The sequence below is a fragment of the Electrona antarctica genome (assembly GCF_951216825.1).
Source record: "Electrona antarctica genome assembly, chromosome: 15".
NCBI classification, from domain to species: Eukaryota; Metazoa; Chordata; class Actinopteri; order Myctophiformes; family Myctophidae; genus Electrona; species Electrona antarctica.
This window is the reverse complement of record NC_136796.1, coordinates 17,162,494-17,186,474: the sequence shown is the minus strand read 5'-3', so window position 1 is coordinate 17,186,474 and position 23,981 is coordinate 17,162,494. Positions and strand designations below refer to the sequence as shown.

The 23,981-nt window shown below is 42.7% G+C and overlaps 1 protein-coding gene across 1 annotated transcript; it reads right to left on the bottom strand.

Moving 5' to 3' along the window:
- Window positions 1–5,001: 5,001 nt before the first annotated feature.
- tent5bb (terminal nucleotidyltransferase 5Bb) lies at window positions 5,002–23,354 on the bottom strand (the record flags this gene model as incomplete). The annotated part of the gene is made up of 2 exons (XM_079522433.1): window positions 5,002–6,103; window positions 23,193–23,354. 2 exons carry the CDS (start codon window positions 23,352–23,354, stop codon window positions 5,063–5,065), a joined length of 1,203 nt encoding a protein of 400 aa, XP_079378559.1. The 3' UTR covers window positions 5,002–5,062.
- Window positions 23,355–23,981: the final 627 nt, after the last annotated feature.

Genomic DNA, 23,981 nt, shown 5'->3' with positions numbered 1-23,981 from the left:
GACCCCATCCCTGCAACCAACACCGTTCGTTTATGACTGAACTGTTGGAATGTTAAACCAACAGAAGACATGGGGATGACAGGTCTTTCCATGTCACACTAAATACTATTCCATCCCTAGATTCTAAAGCCAAGTTAACCTTGTCGACTATAAACTGTGTCGACAAAGTACATAGATGACGATGATGACTAAAACTATGACTTAATATACTGACAATTTTGTCAACAAATAAAAACTAGACTAATATGTTAGGAGATATCCAGTGGAACTAAGACAACTAGACAAGTCATAAGCTTGGCTGCACATATAGGTGTCACACTCCGAAAATAGACGATACATTCAAGTTCACAACGCGTAGATTGGCTATTTTTGGCACACAAAAGTATAAATTGGGCATTACGACACCATCAAGGCATACCACAATGAAGTTTAGTTGACTAAACAACTGTAGATTGTGTCGACTGAAAGTAGACTAAACATCTCAGATGACTAAAATGTGACAAACTTTTTTTTATTATTAAAGTAAATCCTAATTTGCTGTCAAAATTAACACTGATAAAGTACACAAGACAAATTAATTCCTTCGATGTGTATGTGTACACAATTGAGGATTTGACTGTGTATATGTTCATTCCAGTGGAGCGTAATTTCCCATTGAATTAGGTTTTTGGGGGAATAAATATATCAGTTGTTCCAGTGAGGGGAAGGTTTAATTCCCCTCGTCACGTTTTTATCTGGCCTTCTTGATCTCTCTGACAGATTGGAAGACTCCAAATGAACCCATATAAATGAGCCATGCAGCCAGACCCTGGTGCTGTTTTCCAACACTCATAATACAGCCAAATTCCTTTTACTCTCGCTGAGTCCAGGTCTTTCTTAAACCTTTTTTCAGGCCTTGACCCATTTAGCTAGGTGAGAGATGAAGCAGGGGGGACCCCGGACCCCCATTGTATAAAATTGTGTTGTGGATTAAACTTTGTCATAGATAGCCTCATAGACTTGTTTGACAGCTTTAAATTTTTTTTAAATACAAATAGCTTCTCTATTATATTATTTTTGTGTAAAATGGCGTAAAAATGCAGAAGCAGCAGCAGCAATAAACAATAATGTGTGTCTTATCTATATTTGTGAGAAAGTGCCTTTCCTTTACTCATGAAATAATCCAACCGGGCAATAGTTTATTGAATGAGTTTGCAGCACTCTCCAGCTCAAATCTAAACAGAGCTGCAACCATTAACAGGTTTGTGTACGCAGTACCTGTTACAAAGGTTCCTTCCTACTTACCTAAGCAATTATTAGCCTACTCATATTACTCAAAACAAACATCTATTTGAATGTATAAATACATTATTATACATTATTTATTGTTGTAATAGATATATTTGTGTATATACCAGTATACTTTTAAGAAAATATCTTCTCCAAAACAATAAAAATCTCCCCCACCACCAGGGGGTGCTGGTGCAGTCCCCTCAGCACCCCACTTCCAGCACCACTGTGTGCTACCAGTACTTATAGTTGTGTGGCATATCACACTGAAAAGATCTACAAGCTTTGTACAAGCACATAATTCTTCTATTTTTTCTTATCTAAAAACTTGAGGTCCTCACAAGTATAGTAATGCAAACTGTGTGTGTGTGTGAGTGTGAGTGTGAGTGTGCGTGTGCGTGCGTGCGTGCGTGCGTGCGTATGGAGGGTCCGGTATGGGTCAAGCAGGAGGAAGCCCCTCGTTGCACGGCACAGCGCTGCCAAATCCAGCGGCTAATGTATAGACCCCCTGAGCACACAGGGGAGGGATTCCATTACCCTGCTAAGCACTCTGACACAGAACAAACCTGTGTCTGTGTCTGTGTGTGCACTGAGAGTCTGGCTAGATGAGAGAGAGAGAGAGAGGGAGAGAGAGAGAGAGAGAGCGCGGGAGGGGGGGGGGGGGGGGGTGGGTCAGCGAAGAAACAGAATGTCTTCATGTGTCACATCATCCCCTTACTGCTCACTCTAATTAACCACTTAAGCCCTATTTTATATTTCCGACCAACATACCAACAACCTCACAGCACGTTGCATCGCAAAACACATTGTGGTCTTGCAGATCTGCTGTATCGGTTTTGGAATCTCGTAAAGATTCTTGACAAAGTTTGGAAAATGTCGCTTACACAAATTTGAGGGTTGGTGTGGTTGCAGTATTGACCCCCAAAAAAGTATTTCTTTGCATTTTTTTTTTTACAAATATACATAAATGTAAAAAAAAAAAAAAAAAAAAAAAAGAAGCTTGGTGCAGCATGCAGGCCCACCCCCTCCTGGCCAGGCCCACCCAAAACTTCAGTTTTGGCAAATCTACTGACTTGCCATCAGAATTGTCCACTCCACCCGACAGCCACAATTTCAGAACAGCATTGGGAGGGGAATAAAGACCATTGTACCATAACTTAAAAATGTCATGTTTTTTTATTTTTGTAATGATTTCAAAACAAGACACGCCCTGACCCTGAACAGAGAACTGTACAGCAACCAGGATTTCCACACAATAAAAATACATTTATTTTTTTATTTTGATTATCTTTTTTTTGTTGATTCTTTTTCCTCTTTTTTTTTTTTACATGGCAGCTTCAAAAAAAAAGTCTTGGTTGGTTTCATGCACTTACAATAGGCCTACAAACAACAAAGTCATTCTTTGGTCCCTTTATTTGTGTCCAAAGAAGAAAAAAACAAGAAGGATCAGTTGCAACCACAGATAGAACAGAACAGACAACTTATTTCCATTTTCATACAGACTTCCATACATATCTCCACTAGGCAGGATGACTTAAAGGTAGGGTAAGTAATATTATTTTATTCAAATAAGTGTTTATTAAATAGCTGGAGAGACGACAAGACCCATGTTAACTGAACATGTTAAGTTGTTAACTCTATAGCAAATCATTCCTATATACTGTGTCACAATATAGAATTTTGATTTTTCTTTTCCACACAAAAAACGTATACCCTAAACTTTAAAATGTTCCTCCATCGCAGAACACAATGACACTTCATTCTATTCCATATATCATCAAAACATTAAAGTATGCTTCTAAAGATGACCAGGCATTTGTCACTAAAGTCCACACGATCAGATTTATTTTTTATCCCTATTTTTATGTTTTTCTTGGCATTTTAAGTGCTTTTTTTGTGAGGGGAGTTAGTAACTGCATAGCTGCTTAACATAGCTTTATAGGCTACCAGTGTGGTTTGTCTTTAAGATGGACCGGTCGATAACCGGGGGGCTTTTTGCGGGGGACAAAACCATCCATTCATATCCTCCTCCGTCCATTCACGCTCACACAGGTTTGCTGGTTTGAAAGTAAACCCCCAGCAAATCATATTAGTGGAGTGATTTGAGGGGATATGAACTGAGACAAAGAAAGAATGAACTGGAATCTTAAACATATATGTCTAACCTTATACATGCATATACAATGATATGTAAACTCTCTTTCTCTCTCTCTCTCTCTCTCTCTCTCTCTGCTCTGACCCCTTGGATTAATGCTGTCGCAAGATAACGTTAGCATGAACAGCTAACCCTAGTCCAGTCAAATGCTTCAAAATGACAAAAAACTCAATTAATTTCTTATTTTTCTGCCTGCCCTTTTTTATTTAAAAGCTCTGTCGTGGCTGCACCGTTGACTTCAGCCAGTAACTTTCAGTGGCAAACTCTCAGCCTTCGTTAAGGTAACGACGAACAAAACAAAATTATAATAACAATGGCTCGAATAACATTTTACAGCAGTATCAATCAATATAACTTAGTGGAATTTCAGATTTGGCAAAAGAAAAGAAAAGAGAAACGGGGAAAAAGTACAGAATACATGTATTCCTTTTTTGTCCATGTTGGCCCTTCAAGGAAGAAACAACTTAAAAACACCACGTTGCTACAAGGAGTGAGCACTCTACTCGACTGATTCTCAACATGTGGTCTGGGGTCCACCAGGTGTCCAAATGGGTCTGTAACTCTGAGAGTGGACAAATGGAACCAAATGGACCCGTTATAGGGTCCATTTTGGTTCCATTTGTATACTCTCATAGTTAAACTATTTTCATTTTATTTATTTTTTTCAGTGTAATTGTCTGAGGCCCGTAGCTTAATGCATATGAAAATGGGGGTCCTTGAATTAAAACAGTTGAGAATCGCTGAACTAGATACTGGAACCTTAATCTACACTGTAAAATCCTGTTAATGTGTTAATTTAACTCTGAGAGTGTACAAATGGAACCAAATTAACCCTTATTGATCAGTCTGGTTCCATTTGTACACTATCAAAATTACACAAAATGACATGGGTCCATTTACGCTCTCAGAATGACAGATACATAACGGGTCCATTTGGTGCCACTTGCACACTCTCAGAGTCACAGACTAAATTGTCCCATTTGTACCGCTGGTGGTCCCCACGACCACATGTTGAGCACCAAAGCCCTAACTGGACTGCTCTGCTCACATCAACATAAAAAGCTTTCAAAACATGTCATCAATCCTAAGAAATATTAAAAAGGTATCTTTGAAAAACAAAGAAAAGGTCCCGCACACTGTCAGACACTTGCCAAAATGTAGCTCTTTATGGATTATAACGAGCAACATTTTGGCAAGTGTTTGACAGTGTGCGGGACCCTTTCTTTGTTTTTCAAAGATACCTTTCTAATATATGCTCTATTTCCCTACGCACCTGTCACCAGCGGCGATGGCTCAGGGGTAGAGTGCCTGGATGGTAACCGTAAGGTTGCCAGTTCGAACCCGGGCTCCCCCAGAGTTACTGTCGAAGTGTCCTTGAGCAAGACACTGAACCCCTAATTGCTCCCGATGTGCTAGTTGGTGCCTTGCATGGTTTCCGCTGCTATCGGTGTATGAATGTGTGTGTGAATGGGTGAATGTAATGCACAATCTATGTAAAGCGCCTTGGATAAAGGCACTATATAAATGCACCATTTACCATTTATTTTGAGGTGTGCATCTGCCTTTTGCTAAAAAAAAAAAGCAATCCTAAGAACCCCCCCCCCCAAATAGAATCCCGGAACAAAACACCTGGAGAACTCAGCTGCAAGGCAGCCACGTCCGGTAAGAGTTACTGCACTGTGCGGCGGAGACTCCGGGCAGCGACTGGACGCGTGCCACGTAATAGTTGCTGAAGTTGACGTCCCTGACGTATGGCGCCGGCTGGTAGTAGCAGGTGACGTTGGCCAGCGCTGGGATGGCGTTCTGCTCGGCCATGGCGCGCAGCGCCAGCGCCGAGATGAGTGCCAGCGTCTGGCGCCGCTCGTGGCCCATGAGGCACACGGTGCTCTCGTCCACCACGCGACGCAGCGTCGCCAGGCACTCGTAGCGCTTGTGCTCCATGCCGGCGAAGTGGTTCTGCAGGTAGGCCTCCAGCTTGCGGTGCTGCTCGCAGATGTCGGGGAAGTCGATGAAGAAGCGCGAGCACATGTAGCGCTGCAGCTGCTTCATCCGCACCTCGGATGCCGGCCGGAAGCCGCGCGCCAGCAGGTGGCAGTACTTGAGCAGGCCGCCGCCACGGATCTCCTCGGGACTGCGGGTGGCGATGGTCTTCGTGCGCAGGTGGCCCAGCGACTCCTCGAAGTCGCCATAGACGCTCTCGCCTGTCACGGTGGGGTGGAAGGCCTCGGACATGGCCGTCTCGGAGCAGCGGTCGAACAGCAGCAGCGAGTCAAGCGCGATTTGGAAGGAGTCGACGCTGAACTCGAACTGCCGCCGCAGCGTGTCCACGAACTTGAGCTCCACGTTCTTGCCCGTGTTGTTGGACAGTGAGATGAGGCTCCAGCGGTCCGTCTCGGTGCACACCTTCACCAGCTTCTGAACGTATGCCTCCTTGAGGGCCGTGGCAGTGATGCGCTGTCGGCACACACCCTCGGGCAGGAAGTCCACCAGGCTGTCCAGCACCACATCCCTAACCAGGCGGAAGGCCCTGTCGTCGCTCAGGCTCAGGCCGAAGATCAGGTCCAGGTCCTTGTAGCCCTGCAGGCCGTTGTCCTGGTGGAGCACGTGGCTGGCCGCCGAGCCGTTCAGCTTGACGTCACGCACCGCAATGCCCCTCTCCTCCAGCCGAGCCCTGACCACCTGGAAGGGAGGGAGAGAGAGAGAGGGAGAGCGCTATGAATGATCTGTGTTGAAGTCAGACCTAAATGTGAGTCTGTTACCGATGCCAATTACCTAGACCACCGGTTCTCTTTTTTATGTAAATTAAAACTCATTAAGACCTGAGACCAGATTCTACAAAATGTCTTATAAATCATGACAGTTTTCTGAAAAACCTATGTTCAGTGGTTCAGTAAGACATTAAGGCTAAAAGAATAACACACAAAAAGGTCCTGGGGACTTATTTCAAGTCGTCCTAAAAAGTCAAATAATGTCCGATGTATTGGCCAGATGGATTGAGTATATCAGTCTGGCTCAGATCAGTATTCACAAACGATGATCAGAGGAACTCTAACGTGGAAAAGGCAGCCATGCACAGGTACAGTCAGCACAGGTAAAATGGGATATTTCCCCTTTGATATGCTAATGTCTACTATTGTTGCCTCTGAAATGCTCCCGTTACACTCCTATTTGAACACGAGATAAAAGCACACACATAGAGAGAGAGAGAGAGAGAGAGAGAGAGAGAGGTGGATTGGAAGTGTAACAAAGAAAACTTTCTTCTTTAATCCATGTTTTATCTGTGATCAGTGCAAACATCTGATGATACTGGACCGCAGCTGTTGTACCGACACTACCCAGGAGTGCAGGTCACGATGCGAGCACAGTGCCGTGCTAATTTTCTTTGTTTAGATGTGACAAAGGAATGGAAAATAAATAAATGGAGAGCATTCATTTTCATTCATCCATTTTTTGTCTACAGCTTCAAGTTCACTTGAACTTTGATTGCTTAATTTATGTCCCATCGGCGCATGGCATGCGCATGGCAATGAAAAAAAGGCGATCTCCAAGCTCATGACGCGTCACATTTTTATACCACATCCGGTTTACATTTTGGGCTGCAGTGGAACTTTCAAAATAAGGGTTTCACTGAAAATCGTTGGCTTTCACTGAAAATTGTTGGCGATTAATGAATTAACATCTGGCAGTGAGTGTGTTGAGAACCATTGCTTATAGCTGATGTTGTAGAAACATATTGTACATGCATACATTATGGTATGATCCAGTCTATATTTCACGGCCTGGTATGCCTGACAATTGACTTGCTCAGAATCAGTGCAGTATACAGTTGGAGGCCATCGATATTGTCCTTTTCTTTTTGCTGAGGTTTGCGTGATCTGCGCAAAAGGACAGTTAACCCATTTTGGGCAGGAACCCCTTTTGGTGTTTTAAACATTATGTTATAATTTAGCTATTGAAAAATAGCAGATCTACAAGCTCATAGCGCGCCACCGAGTGGCGCGCTACGAGCTTGTAGGTCTGCTATTTTTGAAAAATCAGGTCAGGCCTAAATGGGTCAAATGATAAGGGACAATATCGGTGGCACCCAACTGTAGAATATTACTGCCACTGACAGTCGTTATGCATTTATTACGCATTTACACAGGCTTATGAAACGCATTGCATCTAGAGATGCACCGATAATCGGCCACCAATTGGCCATATCGGCCAATATTCACTCCGATCGGTGATCTGCAATTTACCCTATCTGTGATCTGCAATTTACCCTATCTGGAGAAACCGATCTTTTACACTATTTAAGTGGTATAAATGTCAATCAGATATATAGTATAATATTATTTTGCATCTTTGTGACAGGCCTAAACATTCTCCCCTTCCTCCCCACACACAGGAACAGTTTTGACATGGGTTTTGAAAATGTTGGAAATACGCACAAGATCGGTATCATCAGATCAGTATCATCAGATCATGAGAAAAACGATCGGTGATCGGGATCGGTCCCAAAACACCTGATCGGAGCATCCCTAATTGCACCCAACAGTATGTGTCCTAAAAGTACAAAAAAAAGCTTTATGGATCAGAATCCTAATAGAAATCATTTACTTCCAATATGATATTCTTAACATTTTTCAGAGCAAACTACTAAATATATGTTTTTGGTCATACATGTAGTCCTCAGTGTTAATTTAACTGTGAGAGTGTACACAAGTGTGTATACTCGCAGAGTTACAAATGGATAAATGAACAGGATCTTTACTGTACTGTATTTTTACTACTGTACTATCAAGTATAGGCTGCAAACCAATTTAGAAAACTGTAGGCTAATTAAATACTCCATGAAGTCATAATTGCTCTCATCATAACTCATTCTTTGCATAGCACATATTTCCTTCTTACCTTGGAGTATTACAGTATATTGATGCAAGGCAAGCAGACAATTTGGCAGAATTTTATGCATTCAGGCAAATCTTAAAAACTTGCCATCAGATTACTATCTCTCTACCAGAGTGTAACTAATAAAGGGAAGAAAACAAAGTCCAACAGTGTATGCTTGAAAGTATCTAAGTAGGCTAAAGACAAGTACTGTGCTTATACGTAGGTGCTTTTACTTTACTTTACTTTAAGTATTTCCATTTCTTGATACTTCTACTCCACTATACGTCTCAGAGGCAAATTTTGTAGTTTTTACTCAACTACAATTATGTGATAGCTATAGTTTCAAGTTACTTTGTAGATTTTCTTTTTCATATTGTTATTGGTTCTAGACAGACAGACAGACAGACAGACAGATATTATCTTATGGAAAACGACAAGTCAGAGCCTGTCAGTCTAACTTTCCTTTTTTTTTAAAGGCTGGAGAAAGTCCAAGTGCCGCTGCTGTCAGGCAGTAACATCGTATCTCCATGTTTCAAACGTGTACGTTTATTCGTAATTATGAATTAACATTCTACTTCATCGCACAAGAGTGTTGCACAAAAGCAGTGAAAGGAGCCGATCTACAAGCTCACATCGTGTCGCCTCACGCCACGTTGCGAGCTTGTACGTCAGATTTTTTTCACTGCTTTCAAATATTTTTGAAAAAGAAAATAATTTAAAAAAAGGAACGGTTTTGGACGTACAAGGTTTCCGCCCGACAGCAACGATATTTGGCATGCAGACAGACAGGCAGACAGACAGACAGGCAGGCAGACAGACAGACAGACAGACAGACAGACAGACAGACAGACAGACAGACAGACAGACAGACAGACAGACAGACAGAGGCACGACAGCTGCAGGCTTTGTTGAACTTTTCAACTCTCTTTTCTAGCCCAGACTGAGAGCATCTTCTCCCGTCTACACAGCCCTGGCAAACACACACACACACACACACACTGCACTGTTGTGATAATATGTAGGGCACTTATATGCAGTGCTCAAATGTATCAAAACAAGTAAAAGTCCAGAAATCAAAATATACTTGAGTAAAAGTACAAAAATATTGGTAATTTTTCGGGTGTTGTGCCTCAAAAATAGCAGATCTACAAGCTTACAAGGTGTTGCAGTGCAACGCGTTGCTTGAGCTTGTAGCTTGTAGATCGGCTATTACAATGCCATCAAGGCCCGTCGATTATTGACAAAATCAACTGTAGATTTAGTTGACTAAATAAACCTAAAGCCTGTTAGCGGCCCACGTCTAAACTTGAAATTGGTTGTTTTAATAATGGGCTATTATGATTATGATTATTATTATTATCTTCAGCGGTCATCTTCATTTAATTTTAGATGGTGGTCAGCCACAAACTCAGTCAAAACTGGCCAATAAGAAATGATAGCGATTCTGTTCCGAATTGTTCGTCTCACGTCTTTCCACAAAATAATAGGAAAAAAGATCAATAGTGGGCTCGATAAGAGCCCGGATCAAAAAGCAGGATCGATAAGGTGCTCTATCTCATTCTCAATAAAAATTAACAAGCTCCACCCCTATAAATAATAATAATACACGTAAGAAGCACAACGGTTTGCCTCTGACTCTGAGAAGTAGTGGAGTAGAGGTTGTACTTGAGTACATGTACATAAGTTGTTTGCTTTCCAAATGCCAGCTCCTTCTCAAGCCATCCAAAACACAGCTGCCGTGAATCAGACTTTGATTTGATTGGATTTATTTAGAAAAGCAATCATAATAAAACATTATAATCAGCGATTCAAGGATTTCACAGTAAAGTCTGAAGACTTATTTCCACTGAGGTCCTCTCACACTGAACGGAACAATACTTTAAAATACATCACAATACATACACATAACAGTATACATTACATACACAACACAACATGTACGCCCCTATCCTTCCCTCTAAGCTGACCCTTTATAGGGGAACCTTTTCCAGTAGCCATAGTTTAGTCTTCTGTTTAAATGACCTCAGATTGGATGTCAGTTTAACCCTGGTTTCCAGGCTGTTCCACTGTGTGGCTCCTATGTAAATGAATGAGCACCACGTCTGCAATACCGGCTGTAGTTGTAGACAGAGACTGGGAGACGTGTAGCTTGCAGCTTTCTCCTCTCATTCCAACTGGACTGAATAGATTTGAAAACATTAGTTACAAGTTACTTTGATAGATTTAGTAATCGAGTATTCAAAAGCCGATATTACAAAGTACATTTTCCTTTTAACAATGCATTGCATCGGAAATATTCAAAACATTTCATAAGCGGTGAAAAAAGCAGATCTACATGCCGACACGTGTCGCAGAGCGGCGCTAGATGCTTAATTTTGTAAAAGTTTGCCTTCATAGAAATGCAGTGAAGTCAAAAGTACAATAAATGCTCGCAAAGACAACAAATACTCAAAAAGATGCACTTAAGTAACAGTACTCGAGTAAATGTACAGTACTGTTCACCAACTGGTTATGAATGAGCAGAGACAGCCAGGCAGTGATGGAAAAAAGTACTCGCATTCTTTACTTAAGTAAAAGTAGCAGTACTGCAATGTAGATGTACTCTGTTACAAGTAGTTACAAGTAACGCATTCAAAATGTACTTGAGAAGGGAAAAAAGTAAAAGTAACCTACAGTAACATAGGATACCATGAAAACAATGAACCTAAACATCTGTTTAAATAGCATACAATTTACATTCTAAGCATTGTGGTCAAGAAACAACAAACAAAAACATGAGAGCGAGTGGCCAACATACTGTAGTGTACAGTATGTCTGCATGATAGCCATTTCTTGGTACAGTTGGGTGCCACCGATATTGTCCCTTATCATTTGACCCATTTAGGTCTGACCTCAACATTTTAAAAAATCCTTCTAAATCCTCCAGTTTTCTGAAATAAATATTTTCACGATTTTTCAAAAATAGCAGACCTACAAGCTCGTAGCGAGCTTGTAGATCTGCTATTTTTCAATAGCTAAATTATAACATGTTTAAAACACCAAAAGGGGTTCCCGCCCAAAATGGGTTAACTGTCCTTTTGCGCAGATCACGCAAACCTCAGCAAAAAGAAAAGGACAATATCGATGGCCTCCAACTGTAAGTCACTAGCATCAGCTGAGGCAGGAGGAGATACAGGGAGAGTGGAGTGCTAGGGAGTGGGTGAGTGAGGGGGTGAGTACTTTACTCTTGGTACCTTTGGTATAGGCTACTTTTTGGACAAAGGCCTTTTACTTGTACTAATGTATTTCTATTTTCTACATTGTGATACTTCTACTATAACTGACCATGACGTCACCCATTTTCAACCATATCTTCATATAATTTGTGCTCACTGCTCATATAAGATGACACCATTTTTTGTCTCATTGGTGGTCTGTGGACAGTTCAGAAATCAGAAACCATGCCAACCAGTGACATCATCGATGGGGATTCCAAGCTGATAAAAACTGCAGGCTTTCTATTCCTGGAAAGTTAGCATGTTATACTGCCCTACAAATCCAACGTGCAATAACGTTGGCTTTGTAGGGCAGTATAATGGAAGCCATTGTTCTTGTATTGATAAAACAGATTTTTCTTTTTTCTTTTTAAACCAAACCTGCCTACCGATGATGACACTGGCAGGTGGATTCCTGAACTGTCCACAGCCCTCCTAAGAGAGGGAGTAGACAGAAATGGTGCCATATTTATAATGAGCATTGCATTGGTGAGGACCCGGCCATTATATTGTCTCTGTCGGTTAGAAACCTGTTACTTTTCAGGATTCAAATAAAAAAAAGCTTTTGTGTGACACTGTAGTAGTATGATCAAGTAAGGCAAGTATGGCTCCTTTTAGCCGTTTGCGTAAGGAGGAGCATAAATGGGGTGGTGAGATCCCTCAGGGCACGATACAATTAACGTCCATTAAGTTACACAACGTTTGCGCTTCATTTTAAACCCTGCTTTGTTTTCAGAAAAGGCCCCTCACCTTTTGTTCGCGCATATAAAAAACCTATAGTGGAAACAGACTGCAGAGTACAGGCATGCTTTAAAGACACAATGAAAAGGGACACTCCCGTTTTAAAAAGAAAAGGACAGATACAAAGGTTCAAATGTTAAACCTGGAAAGGTCAGGATGTGAAAAACATCTTTTCAAAGGGATCCTCTATGGCGTTACGGCGTCGACAGGGATTCCCATTTCCCTACAAAGGAGATTTATCTGTTTTTTGGGGTTTCCCAGCACTTTGAATTATAAAGGTGCAGGTAACTTTACCCACACTGGACTGCACTGCAGAGCGACAACAGATGGTCAGCGAGGAGGAAATAACCTAAGATCAGGGGTCTTCAATAGGGGGCTGCCAAATCTTTGTGTGGTAGGAACTTTTATTTTTAAGTGGTGCAACCACTTCCTTAAGAGACGATGTGTGTGGGGTGGGTGGCTGGGTGGCTGGGTATGAGCACGAAAACAGCATGGTTGTTTTTCACCACCTGTACGCAACCTAACACACACACAAACACACACGCACATATTAACTGTATATATGGTGATTTCGGGTGTGCCAGTACAGTACAGTGACAGTACAGTACAGTAGAGGGTACAGTAGAGGGACCCCCACACGGTAACTCTGTCATTTCTCAACCGTTTCGGACGTGGGAACCCTATGGAGCTCTAGTTCGCACTTACACATTTTGACCACCAGCTGTCAAATCGAAAAAAAGTAGAGTGTTCTTCCGGGTGCTTCAAAACGCCACTGAGCAACTTCCATTGAAATGAATAGCTGGGGGTGGGGCTGTCGCTCCTGGTCCGCCCTCTATCCTTCATAACTCTATGACTCAAACCAACAAACATTTTTAATTTACACAACACTGATGACAGTGCTGTCAAACAAGTCTATGAAATTGAAATATATGAAAACATTTAATCTGCACCATTTTCTACAGTATGTAGTGGGGGTCCCTGCTTCATCTCTCTCTCAGCTAGGGGGTCCTTGGCGTGAAAAGCATTGATGTCCCCTGACCAAATAGCTGGTTCTCAATGTGGGGTGCGGGGACCACCGGGAGGTCCAAATCGACCCTGGCTTTACCCCCAAATGCATAAAATCGTTGGGGTTGATCCTTGACATGAAAAAGTTTGAGAACCGCTAATATAGCAAGGGAATTTCTCAGAAAACTGTTAGGATTTAGAATACTTAGAATTGGAGATAAAGGGTTAAAATAAAACCCTCCTTTTTGAAGGAACAGTATATTTGAAGGGAGAAAACTTGTACCGTATGTCAATGTTTCAACCTTTTATGTTTTTTGTGTCTGTGGGTTTTATAAATAGGCCTACTGAAGCGATGAGAAGTGTTAACGAGAGCTTGTGACAAAATAACTTTTTGGAACACATGTTCCTTTTTTATGTTTCCTAAACGTTTTGGACATACAAGGTTTTCATCAGACATCGACGTTAAACATTTATGAGCATGTGCTGAAAAAAAAAGGAACCTTTGAAACTTTTAACTTCACAAACTTTATTGTCGCATCACATGTGACGGAAACTCCTCTTTGAAGGTACGGTTTATGTGAAGGGATTCCCCTGTGGCAGTTTGACATGTTTTTTTTGCTTATTCCGCCTGGAAGGGACCAACATTTGGTTGTGTTTAACGTTTTAACAACACGCCATAATGTGCTCAGAGTGGGGGGACAGTGTCCGTTCGGAAGCATGGCTACGCACCCACCGCCCCAACATCACCCAATTACCTGTGGTCCCTCGTGATGCACTAACGGTTGTTGGAGCTGAGCAAGCGTAGGGGGAAACACTTCCTGTTGTGTGTGTGTGTGTGTGTGGGAGGGGGTGGGGGAGACACTTCCTGTGACATGGTGCGAGGGCCTTGTAAAAAATAGAGAATGAAAACAGAACAGACAAGTCGCAAATGGAGCAGACATGCAGTCTGGTGTTGACAATAGCTTGGAAACGCACCTGTTATTAATGTTATTGCTGTCATGGTTCTCACTAGTGCTGTTGCTACTACTTGTGCAGTGATAGTTTATTGGACAGGTTTTTGCTGCTATTGTCGCTTTTTGCTTGTATCTCTCTCAGTCTCTCTCCTTTCTCTCATTCCCCCTCGAAAGAGAGCCACGGTCGAGGCAGATGGACGCCCACCATATAGAGCCTGGATCTGCCTGATGTTTCTTCAGGTTAATGGGGAGTTTTTCGTTGCTACTGTCGCAAAGAAATTCAGCATCAACTTAAAACCCACACTTCCATAGGGGTCTATGCTAGGCCCCTTCCCCCCAAAATGTTATTTTGTCCAATCTGTATGGTATAGTATGTTAATAAGTATATAACTTATACAATTGAGGTGGTTGTATTTCGTCTCCCTGCTCTTCTATTGAGACACTTAGATCCATGTGTCTCTACTGTAGGTTGAAAATGACCTTTGACATAATCCCGTTTCTGGTTTGACATTCTCCCCAGAGCAAGCAGGCATGCTCTATTGGTACAAAAAGGGGGGGAATAAAAGAAAGAAAACATGGATACGTAAAGGAATGGGTGGAATCAGCATGCGTTAATGAGCCAGACTAAACTGAATGAACCCAGAGCGTTTATCTCCTGGGCCCAGGCTAGAGGTTTGTAGGTGTCATCACATTACTGCAGTCCCAACAATGGTGTGCCTCAGGGCTCTGTTTACAGTCCTGGCACGCAACGCAGCCAGGCACCACACTTGATTTGATTATATTGATTTTGACAGCAGATTTTAATTTAGTTTTAGTCAGTATTTAGAATAAAATTCTCACTTTTACTCATATTTTAGTCATCTGAAATGTTTGGTTTTAGTCTCGTTTTATTCGACTAAATCTATAGTTGGTTTTAGTCGACTATAATGGATCTTGATGGGCAGCATAATGCCTGATTTATAGCTGTGTGCAGTGTCCCCAGGTTGACAACCACTGGTCTGACAGAGTTAAGCCCTGCTTCCAGTAAACTCACACAATGTTGAAACCAGAAACGCATAAATCACACACACGCACGTACACACGCACGCACGCACGCACACACACACACACACACACACACACACACACACACACACACACACACACACACACACACACACACACACACACACACACACACACTATCACACATATATATAATATATACAAAATATATAAAAAACTATATGAAACTAGCTCAACGAAAGCTGAAACTTAGCTGATCTCCAAGTTTTGGTGTGTGACACTGGCCCGCAACTAATCAGAATCAGCTATATTGTTACACCACAGTTTTACAGGTAAAAAAGTTGGTGAAATATGTTTTTGTGCATAGTTCCCGTCATGTCATTTTTCCAAGAAAATCAAAGAAAGGGAATAGGATGGGGGGGGGGGGGGGGGGGGCTTTTACCACAAGAGGTACAGGTAAAGCCTTTTCTGCTGTGTGGGTTTTAGACATTTACAAGCTTTTGCTACAAACAGTACAACTGAAGGGTCTCTTCGATTATTCACAAGCTTTTGCTACAAACGGTACAACCAAAGGGTCTCTTAGCTTAACAAAAAAACATATTTACACATGGTACCTGATAGGATATTATATAAGGTGCGTGAGCATAGCAGCTGCTGTGTAGACCTGTAACTCTAATCCTGAACCCTAAACCTAATCTCATGTCTAATCCTAAACCCTGAAACGGAATCTTTTCCTAATTGTTAGCCCTAGGTTTTAAAATCTTTCTTAAGCATGAAACAATCATTTCTCTTGTGAGTCTGATTCTGATTCTTTACTATACTGGTTGGGACATTTGGCCCACACAAGTTATATAATACATATACACAATTACACACATGCACACGCACACGCGTCACACACACACACGCACACGACACACACACACACACACTACACTGTAGTGTAGACACAACAGCTTTGCTCTCTGGGTGCATGTTTCGTGGTTATATAGCATGAGTTGGAACACGATCAATTACAACAAGTTTTTTCTGTGTCCAACACAAACACACCAAACCCTCCATACCTCCCCCGGTGATAACTTAAAGCAGCACGATGTAACTTTCCTCTTCTGTCTTCTATGGATTTGAACCCGGTTTCCTGCACAAGTGCTGATATTATGTTTTACCTTTGAGCCTGCCCGCTTGCTCGGTGGAGTCTTGGCCATCAGTGTCTAGTAGAGACTTGACCTATGACATGTAAATGATCTAGAGAGACAAAATACAACCACCCCAATTCTATACGTAATATTGTATTAACATACTTTACCATAAAGATTGGACAAAAGGATATAGTGTTGCTTTTGAAGGAGCATCTCACCCATTTTTCAGCCAATCTTCATAAAACTGGTCCTCACTAATGCATTTGTGTCTACTCGCTCACTGCGCCTCAGAGGAGGGCTGTGGACCGTTCAGAAACCTGCCTATACCAGTGCCATCATCGGTAGGCAGATTTGCTCATTTCAAAATGTTTTTCTGTTAATGTGAACACAATGGCAGTACAATGCAATTGCATGCTAACTTTCCAGGTATAGAAAGCATGCAGCCAGCCTACCTACCTACCTACCTACCTACCTAGTACCTACCTACCTACCTACCTACCTACCTACCTACCTACCTATCCATCCTCATCACAGTATGTATACAGCTCTGGGTTTATACATTTCTCAGGCACAATGGGCATTACGTCATCAGGCGTCTGTCCTACAGAGACAGATGCACAAACAGCAGACAGATACACAAACCTCTCTTATTCCTGTATAGGGCCCGGTCTGAGCCATACTCTCCTCTCCTCCCCCTCTCCTCTGCTAGGACCCTGGTCTCGGCCATACCACAAGCTGTCCTCTCCTCTCACTTCCCCTCTCCTCTCGCTCTCCCTCTCCTCTGCTAGGGCTCTGGTCTCGGCCATACCACAAGCAGATGTTATTTAAATGTTAACCTTTAAAACAAACACCCCCATTCAAGGGGGGCCCTCCAGAAGGAAAGGACTCCCTCTCCCGCTTAATGGAAAGAAAGTGTTTGGGGCGCTCTGTTTTCCAACGGGACGGTGCAAGCAGAGGAAGTCGTCGGTGTCGGGTGAAAACCTTGTATGTTTTTTTTTCTTTTTGCATTTTAAAATAGTGAAAACAGCCGATCTACAAGCTCACGGCACGTCACATACCGTGACTATTTTCACTATTTTTGTGCGACACTCTTGTATGATGAAGTAGGATTACTTCATCATAGGGGGAAAAAAACACACAAAACAGTTTCAATGCAGAGATACGGGGTTTCTGCCCGACAGCGACGATAGCATAAGGGTATGTCAGCTAGACTTCCAGAACACGGAGGGTTAATGGAGAACCTCTTTGAAAATATTTATTTCACTGAAGGACGTTCTATGCTAATTAGAGGATATACTTATTAACCTGCAATATTAACAGGCAAGGTTACAGACAAAACGGTATACATGAGAAAACAATACTTCTAAAAACATGCATGCAGGCTAAATCCTACCATCCTACTATAATCTTACTATCCTGTTATACATTTAAGAAACCTCTGTCCGTCATTCTTTTTTTTTTTTTCACGATTTTGTAACCCATGTTTCACCCTTGTGTCAATTATCTAATGTGATCCTGGGCTCTACACACCCTCCGCCAACCTATAGTCCCCATATATGGGGGACATGGGGAGAGCAACGGACTTGAACTCATGCTTCCTTCATGCCTGAGTGTCCAAGTTGCTCCTTTACACCTGCCAGGGGGGAGTTTCCCTGGTTTGATTGATTGATTGATTGATTGAAATATTTTGCAGAATTACAGTACATTCCAAGCACAACTCAATACAAAGACTGTTAACTGTGAGTGGCCAATGGCTTGGCCAATAGAATGACTATGGTAGGGGGGGTTTGACAACATCACTCACTTATCTGTACAAACACTGGAAGTTGCCTATATTAGCTATAAGTATAATGTAAACATTTAATTATTTGTACTGTCTGTATGTCTGTCTGCATGTCTGTCTGCATGTCTGTCTGTCTGTCTGTCTGTCTGTCTGTCTGTCTGTCTGTCTGTCTGTCTGTCTGTCTGTCTGTCTGTCTGTCTGTCTGCCTGCCTGCCTGCCTGCCTGCCTGCCTGCCTGCCTGCCTGCCTGCCTGTCTGTCTGTCTGTCTGTCTGTCTGTCTGTCTGTCTGTCTGTCTGTCTGTCTGTCTGTCTGCCTATTCGACCGTTATCTCTGCATTGGAACGGCGAAATCATCCGTTATCAGCACGTTTGAATGGTGCCAAAATGTCCATACTGGCATCCTCACCACATAGCCTGGTCCAGGTTTCCCCCTGGAACTAGGAGCTACATACTATTCTCTGCCTATCAGGACGTAACTCGGACGGCGCTGAGTCAGGTATGGTGGCCTTCGCAACGCTCGGCACGTCGACTCGCTCGGCTAGCGCCTCGCTCGGCGGTGCCTCACGTAGCTCATGGCCACCAGACACGGCGCGCCTCCGTCAGGACATCAGTGATAATGACAATGCTACAATCGCAGATAATGACATACTGAACACAACAGTGAGGATGCCAGTATGGACATTTTGGCACCATTCAAACGTGCTGATAACGGATGATTTCGCCGATTCAATACATGATACCAGTCGAATGGTGTGGCCTGCCTGCCTGCCTGCCTGCCTGCCTGCCTGCCTGCCTGCCTGCCTGCCTGCCAGCCAGCCAGCCAGCCAGCCATTCATGGTCACTTTGGTCAGCAGTATATATCCTGCAGTTGAAACGCATAAGGTTCAGTCATATATTTTGACAGCAGTGGGTCAGATGCGGTTGGTTGGTAGCAGAAAGCATTAAGTGACAGAGTGGAAACGTGTTGTCAGTGGTTCCCAAAAGTTTGGGAAACGGGAAATGATAATCACTCTGACACTATAATAATGACATAAAAAAAACAAAAAAAACACACACCATCATTATGCCATGATCCAACAGCACGGCGTGTTTATCAAACCCCAAATTACCCCAAAATACCCCCAAATGAATATGTATTTGCCAGTGATGCAATTGCATGCTAACTTTCCAGGTATAGAAAGCATGCAGCCAGCCTACCTACCTACCTACCTACCTACCTAGTACCTACCTACCTACCTACCTACCTACCTACCTACCTACCTATCCATCCTCATCACAGTATGTATACAGCTCTGGGTTTATACATTTCTCAGGCACAATGGGCATTACGTCATCAGGCGTCTGTCCTACAGAGACAGATGCACAAACAGCAGACAGATACACAAACCTCTCTTATTCCTGTATAGGGCCCGGTCTGAGCCATACTCTCCTCTCCTCCCCCTCTCCTCTGCTAGGACCCTGGTCTCGGCCATACCACAAGCTGTCCTCTCCTCTCACTTCCCCTCTCCTCTCGCTCTCCCTCTCCTCTGCTAGGGCTCTGGTCTCGGCCATACCACAAGCAGATGTTATTTAAATGTTAACCTTTAAAACAAACACCCCCATTCAAGGGGGGCCCTCCAGAAGGAAAGGACTCCCTCTCCCGCTTAATGGAAAGAAAGTGTTTGGGGCGCTCTGTTTTCCAACGGGACGGTGCAAGCAGAGGAAGTCGTCGGTGTCGGGTGAAAACCTTGTATGTTTTTTTTTCTTTTTGCATTTTAAAATAGTGAAAACAGCCGATCTACAAGCTCACGGCACGTCACATACCGTGACTATTTTCACTATTTTTGTGCGACACTCTTGTATGATGAAGTAGGATTACTTCATCATAGGGGGAAAAAAACACACAAAACAGTTTCAATGCAGAGATACGGGGTTTCTGCCCGACAGCGACGATAGCATAAGGGTATGTCAGCTAGACTTCCAGAACACGGAGGGTTAATGGAGAACCTCTTTGAAAATATTTATTTCACTGAAGGACGTTCTATGCTAATTAGAGGATATACTTATTAACCTGCAATATTAACAGGCAAGGTTACAGACAAAACGGTATACATGAGAAAACAATACTTCTAAAAACATGCATGCAGGCTAAATCCTACCATCCTACTATAATCTTACTATCCTGTTATACATTTAAGAAACCTCTGTCCGTCATTCTTTTTTTTTTTTTCACGATTTTGTAACCCATGTTTCACCCTTGTGTCAATTATCTAATGTGATCCTGGGCTCTACACACCCTCCGCCAACCTATAGTCCCCATATATGGGGGACATGGGGAGAGCAACGGACTTGAACTCATGCTTCCTTCATGCCTGAGTGTCCAAGTTGCTCCTTTACACCTGCCAGGGGGGAGTTTCCCTGGTTTGATTGATTGATTGATTGATTGAAATATTTTGCAGAATTACAGTACATTCCAAGCACAACTCAATACAAAGACTGTTAACTGTGAGTGGCCAATGGCTTGGCCAATAGAATGACTATGGTAGGGGGGGTTTGACAACATCACTCACTTATCTGTACAAACACTGGAAGTTGCCTATATTAGCTATAAGTATAATGTAAACATTTAATTATTTGTACTGTCTGTATGTCTGTCTGCATGTCTGTCTGCATGTCTGTCTGTCTGTCTGTCTGTCTGTCTGTCTGTCTGTCTGTCTGTCTGCCTGCCTGCCTGCCTGCCTGCCTGCCTGCCTGCCTGCCTGCCTGCCTGTCTGTCTGTCTGTCTGTCTGTCTGTCTGTCTGTCTGTCTGTCTGTCTGTCTGCCTATTCGACCGTTATCTCTGCATTGGAACGGCGAAATCATCCGTTATCAGCACGTTTGAATGGTGCCAAAATGTCCATACTGGCATCCTCACCACATAGCCTGGTCCAGGTTTCCCCCTGGAACTAGGAGCTACATACTATTCTCTGCCTATCAGGACGTAACTCGGACGGCGCTGAGTCAGGTATGGTGGCCTTCGCAACGCTCGGCACGTCGACTCGCTCGGCTAGCGCCTCGCTCGGCGGTGCCTCACGTAGCTCATGGCCACCAGACACGGCGCGCCTCCGTCAGGACATCAGTGATAATGACAATGCTACAATCGCAGATAATGACATACTGAACAGTGAGGATGCCAGTATGGACATTTTGGCACCATTCAAACGTGCTGATAACGGATGATTTCGCCGATTCAATACATGATACCAGTCGAATGGTGTGGCCTGCCTGCCTGCCTGCCTGCCTGCCTGCCTGCCTGCCTGCCAGCCAGCCAGCCAGCCAGCCATTCATGGTCACTTTGGTCAGCAGTATATATCCTGCAGTTGAAACGCATAAGGTTCAGTCATATATTTTGACAGCAGTGGGTCAGATGCGGTTGGTTGGTAGCAGAAAGCATTAAGTGACAGAGTGGAAACGTGTTGTCAGTGGTTCCCAAAAGTTTGGGAAACGGGAAATGATAATCACTCTGACACTATAATAATGACATAAAAAAAACAAAAAAAACACACACCATCATTATGCCATGATCCAACAGCACGGCGTGTTTATCAAACCCCAAATTACCCCAAAATACCCCCAAATGAATATGTATTTGCCAGTGATGGAAGAAGTACTTTTACTTAAGTAAAGTTATCATACGCAATGTAGAAACACTCTGTTACAAGTAAAAAAAGTAATGTACTTGAGTGAAAGTAGGCTACAAAAGTTGAAAATATAGTTAAAAGTATAGGCCTACCAAAAGTAAAATACTCATTATGCACAATGTCCCATGCATTTCACAAGTTTTCAAATTAGTTAAAAAATAAAATCAGTCTGAAGTGAGGGGCGCTCTTATCATCGTACATTATCATACATATTCTCATTCCGGCCAATCACAATCCTCACTTTTGTCATCAATGTTTTGTTTATTTGTGTTACAGAATGTTTGTGTTTACACTGACGTAAAATTTGATGTAATTTGACTATGATCACATTTACACTATATGACATAAAATGCTGCATTCATTGTCAATGGGAATTCAATGTTTGTGAGGACAAAGTTTGTGGACACACACCAAAATCTGGACATAGGAGGGGCTAGCTCTTATCATTATACATCATCTCATGAACAACTGAATTTATGCCACTGGTTAGCCAATTTGCTCGTCTACATATGACGTGAATTTTCCCTTCATTGTCAATGGCATTTAATGTTTGTGTTGCCAAAGTTACGTCATATTTGAGGCACATATGACCTAATTTCTCCGTTCATTGACAATGGCGATATATGAGACGTGTGGACAAAAGCTGTATATGGGAGTTGCTAGCGCCCCTCAAAAATCATGTGTGAAGTGAGGGGCGTTCTTATACATCATCACATGATCACATCCCAGCCAATCACTTTTTATCTTCACTTTTTAAGCCCTAAGCCAATCAAATCATCGCTATGGGGTATAGCCTACACACACACACACAGAGGGGCATAAGAGGAGCTAGCGCCCATCAAAAACATATAACAATATTGTGTTGTATTGTGTGTGTGTGTGTGTGTGTGTGTGTGTGTGTGTGTGTGTGTGTGTGTGTGTGTGTGTGTGTGTGTGTGTGTGTGTGTGTGTGTGTATAATATATGTATGTGTATGTATATAATATATGTATGTGTATATATATATATATGTATGTATGTATATATATATATATATATATAATTCATTTTTTTCCTCACATTTTCTTCAATATTTTCTTGAAAAGAATAGCCAATGTATGTAGGGTTAAAGTGCCACTTATATTAAGTCAGTTTTCTGGGGAGTCGGGACCCCCTGGAACCCCTTCAAGGAACCCTGAATTAGGCTATAAGGCACGGAATTGTAACGGAATTAGAGCTATATGGACCAGAGCTATAGGCTAAGGCTGGTGTTATACAAAAGAAAGAAAATCAACAGATATTTATTTTCGGCGATGCAGCGACACTTTCCGTATAGCCTATAGAATTATGAATCATAATTTATGATGAACCTCACCTGTACGATCTGCCTGGGCTGCACGGACAGCGTGGGGAAGTTCCCCCGGCCGTGGATCGGGACGCTCTCCCCGAGGATGGAGTCCAAGCGCCGGACCTGATCCCAAGACAGCACGCAGAACCTCCCACCCGGCTCACATGAGCCAGCAGCACCGGAGGACATGACGACCAAACACACACTTTTTTATATAGATTATGGACTGTATTTGTATATAAAGAATCCACTGGTAGCCTACAGTAGGTCAAATGTAGTTTTATTGTAGGCTATTGGCTGCTCCTCGATCGCCCTGTAGAACTCAGAACTCAGAACTATAAATTGATCTCAAAATTATTAATGTCTTATTTCTTGTCTTTTTTCTTTATCTATGAAATGAGCAATCCACTAGCCTTCTGAATTTAACGGTAGGCTATACAGTGACAGTCGCTCCTTTTTAGAACTTTGTCACGACTTCTTATTGCAAAAACAAATCGATCTCCAAATTAGTGTTTTCTAACATGCGTCTTTCCCTTTTCTTCTTTCAATCCACAGGTACAGTAGCCCATATACTTGTAGTTCTGGTTCTGGATGTGTTGACTTGAATTAGAACCGTCGCTTTCCGCTCCTTTCAAGAACTCTTCAGAACTGTCCTCTGAAGAGGAACATTGTCCTCTGTATGTCAGCTTGATATAATAGTCCAGTCAGTCAGGGTGTATGTGTGTGCGTGTGTGTGTGTGTGTGTGTGTGTGTGTGTGTGTGTGTGTGTGTGTCCGTCACGAAGCACTCGCACTTCTCTTGCAGGCGGCAGAGGTT